Source organism: Leptodactylus fuscus, chromosome 2 (genome assembly GCF_031893055.1).
Source record: "Leptodactylus fuscus isolate aLepFus1 chromosome 2, aLepFus1.hap2, whole genome shotgun sequence".
NCBI lineage: Eukaryota > Metazoa > Chordata > Amphibia > Anura > Leptodactylidae > Leptodactylus > Leptodactylus fuscus.
The window spans coordinates 255676183-255697786 of NC_134266.1; the positions used below are offsets into that span (position 1 = coordinate 255676183).

Here is a 21604-nt window from a genome sequence, read left to right on the forward strand (position 1 = left end):
CACTGATTCCAGAACAGTTGGAATTTTTTCTCTAGCCCCCACTATTCCTGAGCAATCAATTCTGCTAGTCTCAGCACAGTTATGCTCTCTGCGGCCGGGTGGGCGGTCCTAGGCTGAAGCAGCTAGTCAGGGACCGCCCACCTGTTATTAGAGAACATCATTGTGAAGCAACTACAGAAATGATTGCTCAGGAATGGTGGGGGCTAGAGAAAAAAATCCAACTGTATCGGTATCAGCAGAGCGGAGCCTATTGAAGGATGCAAAGAGTTGTATTTGGTGGAGGTGGTGAAAGGTTCTCTTAAAGTGAAAAATAAGTGAAAGTGAAATAAGTGAAAAATCAGCTAGTCTGCTCCTGGCTCACACTGACTGAATGGGAGAGTTGGGAAGTGTTTTATGAGGCTGATTTTTCAATATGTTGGACAATGTCCCTATAGGATAATGTGCAACCTAAATTCACACCAACCCATTGCATGAAGGGATTGTGCGGCTAACCCTCTGTCCCATCAGATTTACCTTGTGTACTGCAGAATCCCTCCCCCGCTTGCTTCTCCGTCACTTGGCGGCTCATGTAAAGTCATCAGTAACTCCACAACAATGTCTGGCAGATTCCTCTGAAATAAGTTGTCTATTTGCTACAAAGAATACGTAACACATTTCATTTATTAGAATACAAGTTGTATTTCTTTGTATTCGGCGTAGCCAAAAACTATTATAAACTGATCTATTATACTGCAAAGTTCTTTTAACGTGGCATAAAGGAGACAGATGGCAACAAGTTCTGGACTTTGAGACTTTCTGAAGTAATAGGAGAAACTATTACAGTAAATAAATACCTCTGTCCCTAAACAGTTGTCATCTCGCAGCAAATCATAGACCTTCGATGCAACTTCCCTATTGGTCTTCTCACTGTCACTGGAACATTCTGATGTAAAATATGGTAAGATATGCACTAAAATTCTAGGGAAACAATCAGCAAGCAGGACCTTCCAGTCTTCTTCAATGCACTGAGCCATAGACTTGATTTCATCAAACTCACTTCTTATGGCTAGAGGTGGAATTAAGACTTTGTAGCATGATCTGTATTGAGGAGAAGAAAGGTCATAAAGGTCAAGAGAGAGAAGTATTTATCTAAGAAACAGACAAATCTAAGACAGATAGATATGAGGTAGATAGATAGATAGATAGATAGATAGGAGATGGATAGATAGGAGATAGATAGATAGATAGATAGATAGATAGATAGATAGATAGATAGATAGATAGATAGATAGATAGATAGGATAGGAGATAGATAGATAGATAGATAGATAGATAGATAGATAGATAGATAGATAGATAGATAGATAGATAGATAGATAGATAGACTATGTGTTAACTGTTACTAACCTGTAGAAATCTCGGAGATTGGGGTAATCTAACAAAGTATAAGGGAACGTTGACACCTTGTATTCTGGTTGCTTCATTCTAAGCCACTCAAAAACCAAGTAATCTAAATGTGAGGTCATGAAGTCTTTCATATTTCTGTATCCCAGGGTGGTAGAAACTTTTTCTAAAACCTGTGTGTATGGAGAGATGTCACCTCATTGTTGGCATAAATATACACAAATAACATACAGGGGCATTTCCATCTCCCACAGGATATACTAGAAATCCCTTATAGAATCGGATCCCATTACAGGGACTTGCTTATATCTTGGGTTACCCATCCCCTACCCAGTATGAATTAAGATGTGACTGTGCAGGCGGTTTTCTCTATTAACATATATAGGACTTCAGAGAAGAGCTGACCTGAGAGAGCCACTCGTCTGGCCCCTCTCTATGATATGGGGGTCTTTTGGCTTCTACTAAATTGTTTTAGTAAATATTTGTATCAGAACAGAATAATTCTGGATCATCTGTTGGTAAAGTTCACAACTAGGTCTCCTGGGTCCCATTTCCTACTTATATCAGGTCAGTCATCGTGTTAGTTTTGTGTATATATTACCTGCTGTTGTACTTGGTACTATGTATGTATATATGAATGCGCCCTTCTCCCTAAGATACAGTACATTAACCCTTTGAGATGACTTACCTTCTTGATATGCTGAGGATCCAGGTTATTTTGTTTCACAGACTGACATATAGCAAATAGAGCCTGCTTCTCACACACCGGGCTGGAGAACAGGATCACAGAGACCAACATAAGAAGTGTAGAGTTTCTGTTATACTTCTCATCGGGAAGATCCTCTGGGTCCTGACCACTGCGAGACTGAACAGAAGGAGATAGTGAAAAGGACAGAAGAGCTGTATTCACAAAATAAGTAAAAGCATCAACTAGAAAAATTATTGAATTACAAACAAATCCTGCGTGTAGTCAGATCCCTCCTTCATATGTAGTTAGATCCTGAAATCATATGTAGTCTGATCCTGAAGTCACATATAGTCTGATCCTGACATCATATACAGTCTGATCCTGACGTCATATACAGTCTGATCCTGACGTCATATATAGTCTGATCCTGACGTCATATACAGTCTGATCCTGACGTCATATGCAGTCTGATCCTGACATCACATATAGTCTGATCCTGACCTCATATGAAGTCTGATTCTAAAGTCATATGTAGTCTGATCATGAAGTCATGTAGTCTGATCCTGACATCATATGTAGTCTGATCCTGACATCATATGTAGTTAGATCCTGACGTCATATACAGTCTGATCCTGACGTCATATACAGTCTGATCCTGACGTCATATATAGTCTGATCCTGACGTCATATACAGTCTGATCCTGACGTCATATACAGTCTGATCCTGACGTCATATACAGTCTGATCCTGACGTCATATATAGTCTGATCCTGACGTCATATATAGTCTGATCCTGACGTCATATATAGTCTGATCCTGACGTCATATATAGTCTGATCCTGACGTCATATATAGTCTGATCCTGACGTCATATACAGTCTGATCCTGACGTCATATATAGTCTGATCCTGACGTCATATATAGTCTGATCCTGACGTCATATATAGTCTAATCCTGACGTCATATACAGTCTGATCCTGACGTCATATACAGTCTGATCCTGACGTCATATATAGTCTGATCCTGACGTCATATATAGTCTGATCCTGACGTCATATATAGTCTGATCCTGACGTCATATATAGTCTGATCCTGACGTCATATATAGTCTGATCCTGACGTCATATATAGTCTGATCCTGACGTCATATACAGTCTGATCCTGACGTCATATACAGTCTGATCCTGACATCATATATAGTCTGATCCTGACGTCATATATAGTCTGATCCTGACGTCATATACAGTCTGATCCTGACGTCATATATAGTCTGATCCTGACATCATATATAGTCTGATCCTGACGTCACCTATAGTCTGATCCTGACGTCATATATAGTCTGATCCTGACGTCATATACAGTCTGATCCTGACATCATATATAGTCTGATCCTGACCTCATATGAAGTCTGATTCTAAAGTCATATGTAGTCTGATCATGAAGTCATATGTAGCCTGATCCTGACATCATATGTAGCCTGATCCTGACATCATATACAGTCTGATCCTGATGTCATGTAGTCTGATCCTGCAGTCATATGTTACTTCCATCTGATTCTTCTAAGCATTCTGACATGTTAAATGAGCATCAGCCAAACCTAGCAACTTTGACCAAACCAGCCAATCCTTTATGGTTGGGTATTGGGGGCTCAGGAGGAACAAGTGTCAGCCAAGCACTCCTATGGTGTATTGTCAATTTCATTAAAGTCAGCAGAAAATATAGGAAGTGGAATAAAACATGACTCCAGGATCAGACTACACTATATACAAAATAGATAGATAGAGATAGATAGATAGATAAATAGATAGATAGATAGGTGATAGATAGATAGATAGATAGATAGATAGATAGATAGATAGATAGATAGATAGGTGATAGATAGATAGATAGATAGATAGATAGGAGATAGGTAGATAGACTAATGGATGAATACCAGGTAGCACATTCCCTCTTGGACCTTCATGTAGACATTATTAAAACCCTTCTGCTGCATCTTGAGGGGGAGAGCCTGAGACGTCACATCCTGGAAGAGCCTGGTAATAAGTCATATAAGAGATGTTATTGCAGGACAGTGGGGCACCATAGATAATTCTCTCTACATAGCAGCTAACAGTACTCCCTTCTTCAATGGCCCTTTCTCCCTGACACAAGGAATCCATGAGATCAGCTAGAACAAAGCATGACTGCTAAAGCTCAAGCCATACTGCTTACTTAAAGGGAACCTTTCACGACCTCCACCAATTTCAGTTCTTAGCATCTGTTAATAGCTGCTTCTCCACTGATTCCTGCACAATTGGAATTTTCTCTCTAGTCCCCACTATTCCTGAGCAACAAGACTAGTTAGTTTTGGTGCTATTTACCGTATTTTTCAGACTATAAGACGCACCTAGGTTTTAGAGGAGGAAAATAGGGAAAAAAAATTTTGAAGCAAAAACTGGTAAAATATTTAATATATGGGAGTTGTAGTTTTGCAACAGCTGCAAGGCCACATTGACAGGTGACCCTGCAGCTGTACGGGGACGCATAGAGCGTTTTTTTTGCGGGGCCAGCTGTACTTTTTAGTTATACCATTTTGGGGGATATCTATTGCTTAGATCACCTTGTATTGAAAAAAAAAGAGGAGGTGATTTAGAACTTTTATTTATTTCATATTTTTAAAGCTTTTTTTTTTTTTTTTTTTACTATTTTATTTCCCCCCGGGGGCTTGAACCTGCGGTCACTTGATCGTAAGTCCCATAGACGGCAATACAACTGTATTGCCGTCTATAGGACATTCTGTGTATTAGTATTATGGCTGGTCATAGACCCAGCCGCAATACTAATATATAGCAGTGACAGGCCCGGGAGCTTCATTAGGCTCCTGGCTGTCACCCGAACAGGTCGGCGCCTGCAACTTTACAGGTACGGGGCCGGTGGGGACCGGGGAGAAGGGGCCGCTGATACTGACCCGGCATCCGCTGTACTAGAGAGGCGGATGCCGGGGAGGGATAGACGCCGGGGCCTGAGACATCGCTACGATCCTCTCCCCTGCATGAAGCCAGCGGCGGGGGCACGGAGGAGCCCCTGCCGCTGCTGGCTTCATGCGGGGCAGAGGAGCGCAGCGATGTCGCAGGCCCCGGCACCTGTAATGGCGTCTATCACTTACCGGCTTCCGCCTCTCTATTACAGCGGATGCCAGGCGCCACCTTCAGACTATAAGACACACCCTTCTTTTCCCCAAAAATTTTGGGGAAAAAAAGTGCGTCTTATAGTCCGAAAAATACGGTAAGCTCTGTAATGTCAGGTGGGCGGTGTCAGGCAGGGGGCGTGATTCAGAGGTTCAATCAGAGGCAGCCAGTGTCAGAGCTCAGAATCACACCCCTTGTCTGCTCCTGCCTGACACCGCCCCCCTGACAGTACCGAGCCTGAATAGTATATCAGGCACCAAAACTAACAGCATTGACTACTCAGGAACAGTGGGGGCTAGAGAAAAAATTCCAACTGTGCTGGAATCAGTGGAGCAGTGACTATTAAATGATACAAAGAATGACATGCTATAAAAGTAAATAAGTAACAAACTATACGTCTAAATATACAATATTAATAATTATAAAGTAAAATTATAAATAATGATCATTCTATTTTGAAGCTGGAATTGGAGTCAGTTAGGCTAACAATTCTACCTGTTGGCAGCCTGGGCAGCTAGCATACGGACTTGCTGGTGGGTATCTGCAAGGAACTCTGCGAATGCATCTCTTACAGAAAGATCTGTCTCTCCCACACTGAGGATGGCCCACTTGTTCTGAGGGTCAACCTGTAACACAAACCATGCAAGAAGTAGTCATTAAAATAAAAAAACGTGTACTACTGCCCTAAACGTTCCCTATAGCATTTAAAGGTAAGTCCCTCATGTCACTGGGAGAGCCATAGATCACTGAGCTCTGTACTCTGGGTCTCTGGTACCCCTATGGAAATAAGTGGAGTGGTGTGCATGCTGCCCATCCCCCGTACCCTGATTGTTCAGAATCCTACTGATTTGTACGTCATATAACTTAATAAAATAGGAAAACCCCTTTAACTCTGTACCTCTATTAGAGTCTTCATACAGTTGACAAGTGCCACGCGGACCATTGCTGTATATTTTCCATCCTTGGTCAAATGCCTAAGGACAATAGGAATAGTATAAAATAGATGGAAATCAACCTGTGATAACAAATAACTTCATGTCCGCACGCTGTTTGGGACACCTACCAGAAAGCGTGGATGACATTTAGGAGCTGGCCCTCTGCGTCAGACGTCTCCTCTGTGTCCTCTTCATTCTGCCCCAAACACCTTATAAGAGGAAGGAGACTTCTGAGAATGCTGGCACATACCTCCTGGTCTCGCCTGTAGGTGGAGCAGACATTTCTACAAGAGGAGTAAGAACAATGGAGGTTAAAGGGGTATTCCCAAGACGCTTGTTCACTAACCTGCAGGCTGTTGTGCTCTCTTCACTTCCTGCTTTTCTCGGCACATTGGTGGGCAGGGTTTCACTTGCACAAGATTGGTTGTAAATGAATTACCACAGTGTGAAGATGGTATAGCAGAGCTGGATTTGAGTCAGCTTGCATTACATACAGAGGTAACTCCCTATCTCAGCCCTTATCAGCCAAATTCAATTAAACCGACTGATAAGAGCTCAGAAATCTCGGAGCTCTCACCTCCCTTATCTGAGAAGCTCCGCTACTTATCAGACACAAACAGCTCAGAGCTGCTCCCAGCCCCTCCTGAGAGCAGGCAGCTACATCACCTGACAAATGAGCAGATAATCCCAAGGGCCATAGAAATGGAGTGTAAACAATGAAGTGAATAAATTAAGATAGCGGCCAAACAAAGCAGTTTTGATAAAGCAATGCATTTAGGAAAAGTCTTAAATCCATATAAACTAGCAGGATGTGATGGGACAACCCCTTTAAGGGGTGTACCCAGATATCATAGGACCCCATGATGAGCCCCTTCCTGTAATAATTCTGACGAATTTGCTGCTCTGTTGCAGAGTCACCGCTCTTGTTCTCCACGCTGGTCTGTATTGCCGACACTGCAGGATGACATCACGTGACTCCGGATCCATACAATCACTATGGCTTGTGACTGGTGACGTCATCCTGCAATGCTGAGAACACGGACTAGTGAGGAGAACAGGGGCTGCCGCTCTGCAATGGACGAGCTGAGTATAGCTATATTTTGTTAGAACTGCCCCCACTACTAGGGAAACGTTACCTTCTCTGTATGACCCCTTTTATGATAATACTACCTGCAGCCACCAATAGGAGGCACTCCGTGCATGGGAATTTGTACAGTTACCACTCAATGAAAACTGTAGACATCCCCTTATAGTGAGCACTAATAATGGTGGTGGCAGGAAAATGCCTGGACTATATGTAGGGAAGCAAGAGTTTAGCATTGTGCCCTCTCACTATGGGCACCATAGCCGTTGTGTGAGCTACCTCCTAGGCAATCTAAGGGATCCAATATACAGACTGCCAGGCAGGCTCGATGCATATGGTTCTGTCATGTGCGTGATGAACTAAAGGTCAAGCTAGATGGGAAAAACTTACGGAAGAGATTTCAGCACAATGTTAATGTCATCTATAGGCAGAGCAGCATCTTTCACTGGCAGGTCATTCAGCAGCTGTAAGAACTGCAACAACAGAAAGGAAAATGTAAGAAATATTAAAAAGTTTAGTGAAACCATTATTCTGATCTGCTAAATTAACATTTCCGGTCATCATTTTAGTAAAGCATAACTAAACTTTGGGACAACTTTGGATTTTCTGCCAGCATTTGTGTCATTAATACATTTTGTAATATACTTTATTAACACATTGTGTCTCCTTTCTGTGAAATCCTGCATTTTTCACTCATCCCCTGGCTTCTGTATTGAAAGCCTTTATAGTGATATATGCTGTTTGCTGAGAGGTAGCACTCTCGTCTTACCATACGGAGATGCAACGGTTTGTTCGTATCTAATGAGGTATCAATGAGATTCAAGAGTCTTCTCCTTATGTCAGAAGGTCTGAAATTCACATTATGACTTATGGCAGCAGATGCACAGAAGCATAGTAACTGCAGTGTCTGGGACAGCACCATCTCAGGTTTGGTCAAATGTTCCTCTGATAATGGACTCACGGCACCTAGAGCGATAAAAAGAAAACATCACTATGTTACCATCCAAACACCTAGCAATGACCTACCAAGCATGTCGCAATGCTATACATCTATTATCTCTCTATAGCAAAAAGATTTTGCAGTCCAAAAATATTGATGAAGATTGGCCATTAAAGTCAGATTGGTGGGGGTCTGAAACCTGGTACACCGATACACACAGAATGGAGACGGTAGCAGACAGCTCCGTTCTCTCTCTAGTGGCTGAACTGAGTCACTGCAGTTTGGTTCGTATTCAAGTGAATGAGAGCTGAGCTGCAGTACCTGTTCTGACCACTACAAAGAGAACGGAGCTGTCCACTTCCTGCTTTATTCTCTTTGTATCAGATGCGGAGACTAGTTGATCGATGGGGATGCCGGGTTTCAGACCCCATTAATCTAATAATGGTGACCAATCTGGTCATCAATAATTTTAGCCAGAAAAATCTCTTTAATCGATGTGCTCCCTGACTTATCATTATTGTTGAACCCAATAATGATCTCTTACACCTGTCAACTGTGGTGTGAATAGAGCCTTACGTGTCTTGTGTTTGGCAGGAATAATCTGATTTTCGGTTTTCATGGGTTTAGAAGGTGACAGATTTCCTACCAGTAATATTCTGTAGTTCTCCACCCTCTATATTTTCGGTGGCTTCGGTAGAAGAGTGGTCATCAAAGAAGTCTGAATCTCCTTGGTCATCTATATCCATTCTTGCCTCCTGTCTGTCTGTATCCATGGGATCTCCATCCATGCCCTCAGCTACGTTGCCGTTGTTGCTCACCTGTAAATGCATTCATATTTTTGAACACATATTAGATTATTGTTTTATTATTTAACAATGTATACTGTTTTTGTAATAGTTTTTATTTTTATTAACAACCATATGGCCTTGGCAGCTTGCATTTAATGCAATACCTAGCAAGCTGCAGAATGCCATTCACTAGCAAATCAGACAACTCAATATCTAACCCCTTTCCTTTCCTAAACGTTCTTCTAAATTTAGATTTGATCATAAATCAGCTCAGAAGATCGTTCAGGAGAGGAGACCAAGCAGTAAGACAACCGGTCCAGTCTGATAGATTTACTAGTGAATGGCATTCTGCAGCGCGCAATGTAGTGTATATACATGCTGGCTACAAACAATGGTCCAAATTTTTTAATAAAAACGATTTGACAAAATTTAATTCTTTGCCAAAAAGATCTGTTGGTAAAATTTCATCCAGATGTGAACTACAGATAACGTGAAACAATTGCACACAATTCCTTTGCAAGGAAACATTGAGGCGGAGTTCAGACGGGGTATTTTGGTCCGGAATTTGAGGCTGAGGACGCCTCACATTCCGGATCAAAAAATCAGTAGCTGCGACTGGATGCCGATGCACTGCAATCGCGCACTCCGCTCCGAATTAGGCCCAAATGAATGGGCCTAGTCGGGAGGGAGTGTCGTGAGGCAAATCCGCCTGAAGAATGAGCATGTCACTTCTTTGTTCCGGGAGCCAGAACAAACCGCTCCCGGAAAAAAAGAGCTGACCGGCTCCCATTAATTTCAATAGGAGCCATTTTTTTGGTCAGGATTTTGAGGTGGATTCCGCCTCAAAATCTTGACCAAAATACCCCATCTGAACCCAATCTGAAGGTTGCATGACCAAAAGTTGCTGTGAATCCCTAGTTTTATAAAAAAAAATGTAAAAGCTAACAATGAGACAAAGAATATAGGCTAAAAATCGTAGTTTAGATAGAATAAGATAAGTATAATATAACTAAGTTAACTTACTAAGTGCCGACATATTTCACACAAATCTGTTAACATTCTTGGTGTTAGGAGGCGAAGAAACAGATCTGTAGAGAATCGAGCAGGACCCATCTAGAAATACATAAGCAATAGTGTAGTAAGCGGTGTAAGCAGTAACTTGCATTATACCGGATACATATATGTGCACTGAATTCAGCGCACTGTAGTCGGCTTTGGTGCCCGAGGATATGAAAGGTCGTCTTTAAATACTGAAGACGCATTCACCATAAGCATTACCTTTGTGCAGTTGCAGACGCAGTTCAGACATTGGGACATCAAAGCTCCCAGTGATACAATTTTGAGTTCCTCACTTAGTTTTCCCTTTAATATGGAAGTGCTCTCGCCGGCACACTGCATCAACAGCTGGAAAGAAGAAGCATAAGTTAAAATTTAGCAAAATAATCTTTCACCATACTTGCCACCATCTAGATGTGAATTTCAGGGCGACCTGGCACCCACAAAAATTTATTGAGTTGTCACATCCCACTCCTTTTAGTTTGCCACACCCCTATTTGTTTTTGTTTTTTTTAGGGACAGTGTCACATATGATATAACTGGATGATTTGCCCTTTTACACGGTCACCACTTTAAAGAGGGCCTTTCATGGTTTGGGGCACAGGCAGTTCCATATACTGCTGGAAAGCCGACAGTGCGCTGAATTCAGTGCACTATCGACTTTCCCGATCTGTGCCCCAGGTAAAGAGCTTTCGGTCCTGGTACCGTAGCTCTTCACAGTCAGAAGGGCGTTCCTGACAGTCAGTCAAGTACATCCTTCTGCACAACAGGGCCTATCGCGCTGTACTGTGTGAGCGGGGAGGAACGCCCCCTCCCCTCCTGATAATACTCATCTATGGACGAACACTGTGTTCAGAGAGAGGGAGGTGTTCCTCCCCGCTCACACTGTACAGCGCGATAGGCGCTGCTTTGAAGAAGGACGTACCTGACTGACTGTCAGGAACGCCCTTCTGACTGTAAAGAGCTACGGTATCGGGACCGAAAGCTCTTTACTCGGGGCACAGATTGGGAAAGCTGACAGTGCGCTGAATTCAGCGCACTGTCAGCTTTCCAGCATTATATAGAACTGCCTGTGCCCCAAACCATGAAAGGTCCTCTTTAAGTAAGAGCCTTGACAGACAGATATGTTCTCTCGCAGCACTGGGGGTGTTCTGAATGCTGCGAGAGAACTCTCCAGCGCCGCCTTCAGGAACGTCCTTCTCTTCACGTCTTCTTCCAGAGCTGGGTTCAAACTTCTAGGCCTCGGGCAGAGCCGACTGTGCATGCCCAGAGGCCACAAGAAAATGGCCGCTTACTTACTGTGTAAGCGGCCATTTTTCTACCGAATGGCGGCGCAGAAAAGACATCTAAAGGTAGGAGAAGAATAGCCTTTCTTAAGGCTATCCCTGCATGTGATTGACAAAAAAATTTGATTTTAACAGTAGAATCCCTTTAAATCAGTTCTTACTATAAGCAAAAATATAACATAGGTGTTTTGTTTTATGTTTAAAGATATGACTATCCATATAAAAAAAAATAAAATCTTGTAACCTTCCAGTCTTCCTGGTGGCCAACCTGGGGCCACAGTAGGCTGATACTTCATTTTTCTGCAGCTGACTTTACAGCTTTTCTGGATAGACTGTAACAGAGTCATCTCATTATAATTTCCCATACACAATCTACAAGTTGATAAATCTATAATTGCTAGGGGTTCAATTACTGGGACCCCCACCAATTTTTCTATTATTCTACCCTATCTAGGCCTTTAGCAGAACAAACACCCTGCCATTCAACAATGAACTGACTCTGCTCCTTCTGTCCCAGTCTGCCCAGGAAAGCAGAAAAATGAAACATTACATATCATGTTATTGTAGGTGCTTAAGCAGCCAGTGTAAAAACTGGAATATTCAATTTTTCTAATATATTTGTCACATACAAAACCAACAATACAAATAAAAATATATTTAAAATTTTTAAAAAATATATATATATCAGTTTCTAATGAAGCTTTCCCTTTAATCCTTCCTCTCTCAGTACGTGCAATTTTGCAACCAACAAGCAAATATTTTTGTCTATTTTCAGAAATTACTAGTTTGGTGGGGCCTTCATGCGCCTAAATGACCACCTACCTTGGCCTTCTGGAAGAGACTGGACTGGCAGGCCTCATCTTCACTGATGACTTGTGCATGGCAGTAACACGCTAACACTCCAGTCAAGAGACTCGCACATCGGACTAAGGATTCAGGAGGTGTAGTCTAGGTTAATCCAAAAAGAAGACTATAAAGATAGCATTCACATGCAGATTTTAATGCATTGATCTTGAGAATACATCAGTCCTGGCCCTTCTGCAGGCGGCCCCTCCATCAACCACTGAAACGGGTTATCACATGTCCTTTTAATACTGATGGCCCATCCCAATATCAGATGTAGGTCACCAGTGTCAAAAGAACAAGGAGTCCTGGATATTCCCTTTAAGAATCAGGCTATCGTTGGGTTTCAAGACCACACAACATTTGCGTATGAATATGCGCATTTGCATATGAATACATAAAATGCGACATATGCGATTTGCATATGAATACATAAAATATATGTATATATATATATATATATATATTTATTATGAATAAAATGCAGATTTTAATGAAAATGGAGCTGCAATGCAGAATAAGAAAGACATCTTTGGAAAGCATAATGTGTAGAAGCCGACCTACAAGGTACTGTTATTAGTCTGATACTGTTCTGTTTCCTGCTGACAGACTCCCTTTAAGTCAAGGTGAAGAACTGGGTTAAAGACAATGGATGATATAGAGACCCTTATAGAAAACCAAGGAAAAAAGAAAGCAAACACCAATATGCAAAACAAAAACTCGCAGACCTTTTAGCACCAAGTAAGCGTAAGTAGAAGAACTACACACAATAGCCTCTTATACCTCTGAGGAATAGCTGTTGAGTAGCTGCTCGGAGACGGTCAGTAAATCGAGCTCCAGCTTCTTCCTGAGACCCTGATGCACAGTGAGACAAGGGGAGATCTTTTCTTGAAAAGTTGCAGAATCCGGCCGACCTGATAATATGTTCATGTCATTAAAAGAGGAGACAAGATAGAGTTCTTCAGTATCTGAGAAGACAGCTGGGTCACTTCCTTTTTGATGGTGTGAGCTGAAGAGAAAAAATAATAGACCCGATGTATAAGTAGTTAACAGCAACAATGAACTTTACAATGAGAAATTGACCGTGACTGTTACTTGACGCAACAGAGAGTTAACCGAGACTGTTTATGTGTTGAAAAGACACTGTATATTAGTATAAAAAACAAAAAACTTGCAAGTCTTCAGTAGGTGATACCTTTTTTAATGGCTAACTCATAATGATGACAGAATATAACATTTCAAAGCTTCCTGGCTTCTTCTTCAGATATATCTAAAAACACTTTCTAAAGGCTGCATATTTATGTATAACAGGACACAAAGGGATAGGACACATAGGGATAGGATTTCAGGAGGGCGGGGGAAAAGGCTAAATTACTTTACTATATATGCAAATAAAAACAAATAAACAATTCCCAGTTCCCAGGTTCTTTATCTTTATGGCTGTCTTAGTTCAGTGATTTGTATAGAATGACATGAACCCATGTGAGACATTCATTCCATTATCCAGAGTTTTAAATAGGGTCATGCACTTGTATTTATGAATCAGTCGCTGTATATTAGTAACAGTCACATAAAAATACAGAAAGTAAACACATCATAAATCATCTTAAGGGCGGATTCCTACTGTGCCCGGTCTCCACTTTGTGGGTTTCCTTCTTCTGCCCGAGAAACTGGACAGGAAACGGAAACCGGCAGTCAATGTCCTCTCCGCAGCAAAACCATTTTTTTTTTTTTTTTTTTAACCAAACACAAAGTCCTGCATGTCTGGTTAAAAAGACTGTATCACCGCGGAGAGGCACAAAATGCTCACGGGCGGACACTTTGCGATCCCATTCAAGTGACTGGGTTTGAAAACGGACTGCCGTTTTCCATCTCCTGTCCAGTTTCTTGGGCAGACGACAGAAACCCACAAAGCGGAGACCGGGCGCCGGTGTAAACTCGCCCTATTTTTATGCATTTCTACTCACCACTCCAAAAAACTTCCGAAATAGTCCATAGCAGCGCTGGAATTCTTCATGGTGAGGCTAACAAGAGATTTCTGAAAGGATGGCTGGGAAAAGTACCTGAGGATGGAAATAAGCAGATAACCAGTCAATGGCGTAAGCAGAGCACCGGGGCTCACACTTGTATGTGACAGAAGGTAAACAAAGAGATACTTTAGATACTACTAAAAATCTGTCTAAGAGCTAGTAAAGGTGTATGGCCTAATCTCATGCTCAGCTATATAATACACTGCTGTACTATTCTGGTACGGTCAGCCTTTATGGTCAAGACCTGGAGACCAAGCAAAGTAAATGCTGAACATTCAGCTAACAACTGTCAAAGGTTGTACAGCCATCCTAAGTTAGAAGCAGCAGGATAACCATCTATGTGAAGGAATTACACAGACTCTACCGCAACAAGATTATTTTTAAGAACGTACTACATTGCTTATTACCACTCACTGGTTTATTAAAGGGGTGTGCTCAGTGACGTCCTCCATGTCATCATCTAGATGACCAAACAGTAACCACTTGATGACTTCTTCCTTCAGCAATCTTTTACCGCCATTGCCGTCATGTGACTGTAGCTCCAGTTTTGATGTAAGATGATCAGGGACAACGCAGGAGGTGAGGGCCAAACACAAGCACTGCACTGCGGAGCTATAAGAGATGAATACAGTAAGAGAGTATATGTACGTTTTAGTCTATAATCTTAACGCATTTCACAAACCTTCCAATATTAGTCAAGGGATACAAGTGTAGGGACACATAAAAATCACTGAGGGCAATGAAACTAAAATGATATATAACTATAGGGCTGGACAGAACTGGGGAACACATGGGCCTCTGGGATCATTACTGAGGTATGGTGGGTGGCACTGAAGTATTAACTGCTTATAGGAAAGTGTATGTGAGAAGATAGAAGAAAAGGGTGAGGAAGCAATGGCTGACTACAAGAAGGGATGGATATGTGTAAGATAAAAGATTTCCTTATGCCCAATTTCACTCTGGAGCTGGCACCTAGACCTCCTTAACCAGGCTTTGTACCCTAGCCTTCAGGGATTCTGTGTCATTTGGCCTACCTAATCCATAGCCCTGGTTAGAAGTATTATTAACTGAAGCTACCTAGATGGTTTGCCAGCAGATCCTGAGAAAATCTTCCAGAAATCCCTGTCTGCAAGCACGAGACCTCCTTGTAAGATGATGCCGAGTAATGCAAAGCTGTCCACCTCAGTCTGCGGAGAACTTAAACTACGCAAAGTAACGGCCCAGATTTTTGTCCAAAGCTTCTGTAGATCAGATTTCGGGGTGACTGTCACTTCTTTCTTTTGCTTCTGGCAAAGTGCAACCTCCTTCAAACATCTCAGCACGAATGTTGCTTTCTCTCCTCGTCTCTGCTCTGTCAGGAGCTGGTGAAGGACGGAGAGTAATGGCGTCAGCTCGCTGCTTGGTAGGCTCATTGGATGCCGTGCTATCAGACAGGCCGCAATCTGTAACCTTGGGGGGAAAAAAATGGCAAAAATAGAATTGAGCAACATTCCTAACGAAAATTTTTGTCAATGATAGAAAAGTTATAAAAACAATTCCCAGGTTACAGGTTCACTACAATACACAACTGATGCAATATAGACTGAAGATGACACTTACCATGGAATCACATCAAAATCATTCTTGGATTTCTGAAGTTTATCACGGACTACTTCCCAACCCAGTTCTATTCTCCTTCGCTTGCTTGGGGCCCCACTGTCTCTCTGGGTCACAGCAAAAGATGCCTGTGTGATTTCCAAGATGCGGGTGTCTTCTGTAAAAAGCTGAGAAGCAAAATGTTGTTATTGAGATTTGTATTTAAAGGGATTCTACCATTAAAATAAAATTTTTTCTCCCTACCACGTAGGAATAGCCTTAAGAAAGGCTATTCTTCTCCACGCCTCCATACGGTAGAAATCCCGGTTTTCGTCTGTATGCAAATTAGTTCTCTTGCAGCACTGGGGGCGTCCCCAATGCTGCGAGAGAACTCTCCAGCGCCGCCTCCATCTTCTTCAGGAACGGCCTCTCTGCACGTCTTCTTCCGGAGCTAGGTTTCAATCTTCTAGGCCTCGGGCCGAGCCGACTGTGCATGCCCGGGCAAAGAAAATGGCTGCTTACACAGTGAGCTGTGTAAGCGGCCATTTTCTTGTGGCCTTTGGGCATGCGCAGTCAGCTCTGCCCGACGCCTAGAAGTTTGAACCTTGCTCTAGAAGAAGATGTGCAGAGAGGCCGTTCCTGAAGAAGATGGAGGCGGTGCTGGAGATTTCTGTCGCAGCATTGGAGACGGCCCCATTGCTGTTTGAACACTGGAGCCCGCCCCCAGTGCTGCAAGAGAACTCATTTGCATACAGACAAAAAACGGGATTTCTACCAAACGGCAGTGCGGAGAAGACATTTAAAGGTAGAAGAAGAATAGCCTTTCTTAAGGCTATTCCTATGTGTTAGTCAGAAAAAATGTGATTTTAATGGTAGAATTCCTTTAATACCAATAAGTACCTACAGATTTAAAGGGATTGTCCGAGACCTCAGCAAATTAGGTCGTCATATTCGCTTTATCTGGGTCTCGGAAAACCCCTTTAAAGAGGAACTTTCATGTCTTCTCAGGTAGGGAGTGTTTTATCAGTATCTTCCCCCGTTGCAGATATATCGGTGATGTTAGAGTCACACATCGGTACAGAATAACATATAGTAAAACATTACCTGATGACAAATGTCTGCCATTAATTCCACTAAATTCTCCTTGACGGCAATGTTTCGAGATCCAGAAGAGTATTTCCCTCTGCTGCCGATCTGACTGATCTCACCCATCAGGGTATCATACAAATTGTACAGGTTGCGCTGCCACTTATCACCATCGAATGCATAGGCACCTGAGGAGCAATAAAATGTTACAGTCAATCCCTTAGACCAGGGGTCCTCAAACTTTTTAAATAGTGGGCCGGAGGCAGAGCAAATCGCACAGACATCAGGAGCGGTGCCCTCCAATAGTTAAAGTGAAGTGCGCTCCATGGCCTGGCCCGAGCTCCCCAGGAACTTCATTATAAATGCACGCCTGCCGGCGTTGTCGGCGGGGCCAGACAGAAGTGCTTGGCAGGCTGCATGTGGCCCTCGGGCCGCAGTTTGAGGACCCCTGCCTTAGACTGTCAATAAGATAATCAATGGATGCTACTCAGATAATACTTACATAGTATATATTTTTTTATAGACATAGCAGAGTTGAATAGGCTATGTTACAATAAGAACTCTCTGAATTCATAGACTGCAATGGAGCACGATTACTAAGACTGGCGTTTCATATGCCGCTCTTAATAAAGGCCCCAACTGGTGCGGGGCGTTCCTGATTTATCACAAGGCTCTTAATAATTCAGGAGCGTGTCTGTGCACTTGTTTGGAAATCTAGCTATAATAAATATGTCAGGCCGAGGCGTCCCAACCCCCTCCACCCTCTTTGCAGAGAGTGGTGAGAAAGGGGCAAAATGGGGAATCAAGTATTTCTATTCCAAAAGGAACAGATTCCCAGCTATGGACAGCGCTGTTTCGGCCTATTGGGCCATCCTCAGCATACTGAAACAGCACTGTCCATAGCTGGGAATCTATTCCTTTTGGAATAGAAATACTAATTTGGCAATTAAATCCGCATCATGATATTAGACTTTATAACTGAGTCATGCATGATGTTAAGGAGGCTGCCCCCTAGAGGGCAGCGTACAGAGTGCACTGTTCTCCTAATTACATCCTGGAGAATAGATTTGCATATTTTTTACCCAGAATCCCTAGCGGAGCAGGAATGACTTGTAAGTCTCCGTACTGCCTATGTAGGCACACACTCTCCCTGATATATACTGGATTATGTATAAAACCAGACTGTGTTAGAACAGCAGTATTTCGGAGTATCGCACCTTCCTCTACAGTTTTGGCTCCCCTTGGGTGATGGATGTGCAGCATCAATCGAAAGAACTCCACAATCTCTTCTTTCAGGGCATCTTTAGGCCTCTGCTGGGTCCATACACGCAGCACTATGGGGAAGACGTCTTCCCCCAGTTTACACACCCTCATGCGGTAATTCAAGGAAGCTGTGGTGAGGAATATGTTCAGAGCAGCAAAGATCTGGTCCAAGCCGGGAAGGTTTCTCTCGTCTCTAAAAACATACAATGTACACATGAAACTTAAAGGAGTTGTTCCATCACAAGGATCCTATCTATACTGCTTGTTAATGTGGATGTAAGACTTTTCCTAAATACATTGCTTCAGCAAAACTGCTTTGTTTGTCCACTATCTTACTTTATTCACTTCTTTGTGGCCCTGACTTAGCTGCACATGAGTCAAGTGATGTATCTGCTGCTCTCAGGGGGGAGGGAGGAGGGGCTAAGTGCACGGGAGCCAGCCTGTGTATCTAGCTATTCCTGTGTCTACACCACGTGACCTAGCTTCCTGTTAGCAGATAGGGGAGAGGAGCTGTTTTCATTTCTTCTGTTCTCCCAGTTATCAGGCTAGCTACTTCAATTGTGTTCATTATGGCAGAGACAGGCAGTCTCTGTATGTAACACAGAATGGAGATGCTGCTGCCTGTACTTCATAGTCCAATATGGGCGGGCGGAGCTACACACTAATTTGGGGGCGGAGCTAAACGGCAGGTTGCATGTGAAACCCCGCCCACCAAATGATGCAACAAAACAGGAAGAAAGAAGATTTTTCAGCAGTGAAGACTGGTGAGTATGCGACGTGGGAATACCCCTTTCACATAAAAAGTGTCTGACAATTAAAGGAGTAATTCACATCTGTTGATCACTACAGCTCAGTCCCATTCATGTGAATGGGACTGAGCTATAGCAATGAACGTGATGTCGCTTCTAGAGAAGAACAAAACAGCCATGTTTTCTAATCCTGGATAACCCCTTTAAATGATGTTGTTACAGATTTACCTATTCGTTTTTTGTATACGAACTTTGTTTTATAAAACATTTCTCTGTGTTTTTTCCCATATAATAGACAGTCACCTGACCCGCTGCATCACCGCAGAGAAGAAGCTGAAGAACTTGGAGTGCATGCCCTCGGTCTGCAGGCAGCTGCCCCTGGTTAGCGTCTGGACTATACGAGCCACCAGCAGACGGTTTATCGCACTGTTTGGTCTCAGGTACAATGTACAGTAAATGCTCAACAACTCTGCAATGCAAAAATAAAACACGACAAAATAATTGCATCACATTTTCCATCCTAAAGCTGGCCATACAAGGGTCAGAGGTACCTGCTAATACCAGCAAGATTGATAGATGATCTTATGTGTATGGGAGCCTTCCAAATCGCCATCAATGGCAGATGTCTCAGTATAAGAAGGATCATGCAGGATCCAACATGTCCGATCACCGCCTATGGTTCAGCTATCTTTATGACCATGTAAATGTAGGGTAAAGTGACTTGTCTTCACTGTGTTGCAATCTAACTGCTTACAAACTATAACTCCCATCACGATGCATCTGCAGATTTGGTGCTTCCTTTAAAGGGGTTCCCTGGGTTTTGTTAAATGGGATTGGCCACAATATTTTAGTACGGGGAAGGCAAAAAACAAAACATACTCACCTATCCCCAGTGCTCTGGTGTCCTACGCTGCTGTCCAGTCCCACAGTGCCCGGGGGTCTGTCCCCGACGCAAGGCCCCAGATTGGCCTCAGCAATCATGGGCGTCGGGACCTTCCGACCCAAAAACCCTAGCACAATGCGGAGACCAGACAGCAGCCTGAGATCCCGAAGCACCAGGGACAGTATGTTTTGTTTTTTTTTTCACCATCCCTAGCCTCCTGCCGCAATACTAAAATATTGTGGACAAACCCCTATCCTTAAAATAGGTCATCAGTTGAAAATCAGAGGAATTCTGACACCCCAGACCACATGGATCAGCTGTTTGAAGTAGTGGTGGTGCTCTCAGACACTACACAGGCCTTCTAACATCATGTCATGTGGCCTGTTTGCAGCTCAGTCCCATTCAAATGAATGCGCTAAGCTACAATACGAAGCACAACTCCTATACCAATGCACAGCGCTGAGCTTAGTTTTCTGTGAAAAGGTTGTAGCCCTTAGCTGAGCACTGATGTCTTTTCAAACAGCTGATCAGCGAGGGGCCCGGCCAAGGTCATCCCTGAAATCCACTATGTATACATTTATTGCACTGACACACACATACCCGTCCATTGCTGCGGGGTGATTTCACACCAGTACTTCCGCACTGTAAGAATATCTTTCAGAAGGATGCTGCTGTAGTCGGCCCCATAAGCCGCGCACGTCGTGGAGTCTTTCACAGTGTCAGTCACGTGAAGTAAAAGCTCTGTACATTTTAACCGTGGCGCTCCTGGAGATATGAGACAGAGTGATTGGTAGAGTCACTGGATATACAATTTAGAATAGTCACCGCTCCTTAGAGAGGGCCTCTACTAACTCAAACTCTTTCAATAGTTACTGCTCCATCGTCTCTGGCAAAGTTGGAATTTTTTCTCTCTCCCCCACCGTTCCTGAGCTATTGGTGCTGTTGTTTTCTGCACCAAATATCCTAATAAGGATCTTTACTGTCAAGTGGGCAGTCCTGGGCACAAACAGACAGATAGAGGGGCCACACGGTGGCTCAGTGGTTAGCACTGCAGCCTTGCAGCGCTGGGTCCTGGTGTTCAAATCCCGCCAAGGGCAAAAAACCATCTGCAAGGAGTTTGTATGTTCTCCCCGTGTTTGCATGGATTTCCATCCCATATTCCAAAGACATATTGATAGGGAAAAAAAAAAAAGTACATTGTGAGCTCTATGTGGGGCTCACAATCTACATTTAAAAAAAAAAACAAAAACAAAAAAAAAAAAACAGACAGATAGGGCCCGTCCACCTTATAGTAGAGAGCATATTGGTCGCTGAATGGAACAGCATCAATTGCTCAGGAAAGGTGGGGGCTAGAGAAAAAAATTCCAATTGTGCCAGTCATTGAAAGATGCAAAGAGTTAGAGTTGGTAGAGGTGGGAAAAGTGACACTAAATCATACAGCAATTGGAGCTATGGTGTGCCAATCCAAGTGTCTGAAGGACACACACAGTTACACCAGATATTATTACATAAGCAAAAGCACTGATGCCCAATATTAAAACATAACATTTATTAATTCCTATATAAAATACCTTGATCCCTTATAAAATATCCTTGTGTAAGGACAACAGATAGTCAAGCTTTCAGACTCAGCACATGAGTATTATTCTTTCCTCACCCATGTAGCAAAGCCCAACCGTCTATCAGATGTAATAAATAGAAACGGTCTTACCAGGTCTAGTCGCCGGCAGGAGTACTGTGGACAAAGGGTTAATTCAGGAATTAACCTTGTGATGATAATTCAGGAATTAACCCTTTGTCCACAGTACTCCTGCCGGCGACTAGACCTGGTAAGACCGTTTCTATTTA

The 21604-nt window shown here is 42.9% G+C and overlaps 1 protein-coding gene across 1 annotated transcript in view; it reads right to left on the reverse strand.

Moving 5' to 3' along the window:
• The window catches only part of ATM (ATM serine/threonine kinase), a 72166-nt gene that overhangs the window by 43145 nt on the left and 7417 nt on the right, over window positions 1-21604 (reverse strand). The window contains exons 5-27 of the mRNA XM_075266101.1: window positions 20357-20521; window positions 19177-19342; window positions 18079-18317; window positions 16880-17049; window positions 15800-15963; window positions 15278-15649; window positions 14615-14812; window positions 14138-14233; window positions 12954-13179; window positions 12150-12275; window positions 10264-10389; window positions 10009-10098; window positions 8844-9015; window positions 8027-8223; window positions 7648-7730; window positions 6302-6457; window positions 6137-6212; window positions 5734-5864; window positions 4005-4104; window positions 2072-2248; window positions 1387-1556; window positions 834-1077; window positions 514-632 (exon numbers count right to left, since the gene is read on the reverse strand). Coding sequence (XP_075122202.1) covers window positions 514-632; window positions 834-1077; window positions 1387-1556; window positions 2072-2248; window positions 4005-4104; window positions 5734-5864; window positions 6137-6212; window positions 6302-6457; window positions 7648-7730; window positions 8027-8223; window positions 8844-9015; window positions 10009-10098; window positions 10264-10389; window positions 12150-12275; window positions 12954-13179; window positions 14138-14233; window positions 14615-14812; window positions 15278-15649; window positions 15800-15963; window positions 16880-17049; window positions 18079-18317; window positions 19177-19342; window positions 20357-20521 — 3763 coding nt within the window. The remainder of the gene's footprint in view (window positions 1-513; window positions 633-833; window positions 1078-1386; window positions 1557-2071; window positions 2249-4004; window positions 4105-5733; window positions 5865-6136; window positions 6213-6301; window positions 6458-7647; window positions 7731-8026; window positions 8224-8843; window positions 9016-10008; window positions 10099-10263; window positions 10390-12149; window positions 12276-12953; window positions 13180-14137; window positions 14234-14614; window positions 14813-15277; window positions 15650-15799; window positions 15964-16879; window positions 17050-18078; window positions 18318-19176; window positions 19343-20356; window positions 20522-21604) is intronic.